A 260-nucleotide genomic window follows, 5' to 3' on the forward strand; every position below is an offset into this window, starting at 1 on the left:
ACTATATTCTTCTATCACTGTCCTTGAAGGTATTTGACATGTATGCAATTTGCCCCTTTTTCCATCTAATAATGATTAACATCTTTTCTCTTCCACTTCATTCCGTTTTTTTCCTCCAGCTACTCCGCCGTTCAGGAAGGGAGTGGATACAATCCGGATTCGTATGTCTCCGTTGAATTTGACCCTCATACAACGGCCGTAAGTGGTTTTAATATGACTTTGTTTGCGTGTGAGAGAGAGGGGATACAGAGAGGGGGGGT

General features: G+C 42.7%; 1 protein-coding gene across 1 annotated transcript in view; it reads left to right on the forward strand.

The window, feature by feature from the left end:
• The window catches only part of LOC119588622, a 14785-nt gene that overhangs the window by 9064 nt on the left and 5461 nt on the right, over positions 1–260 (forward strand). The window contains exon 10 of the mRNA XM_037937261.1: positions 120–198. Coding sequence (XP_037793189.1) covers positions 120–198 — 79 coding nt within the window. The remainder of the gene's footprint in view (positions 1–119; positions 199–260) is intronic.

The sequence above is a fragment of the Penaeus monodon genome, chromosome 24, assembly GCF_015228065.2.
Source record: "Penaeus monodon isolate SGIC_2016 chromosome 24, NSTDA_Pmon_1, whole genome shotgun sequence".
NCBI lineage: Eukaryota > Metazoa > Arthropoda > Malacostraca > Decapoda > Penaeidae > Penaeus > Penaeus monodon.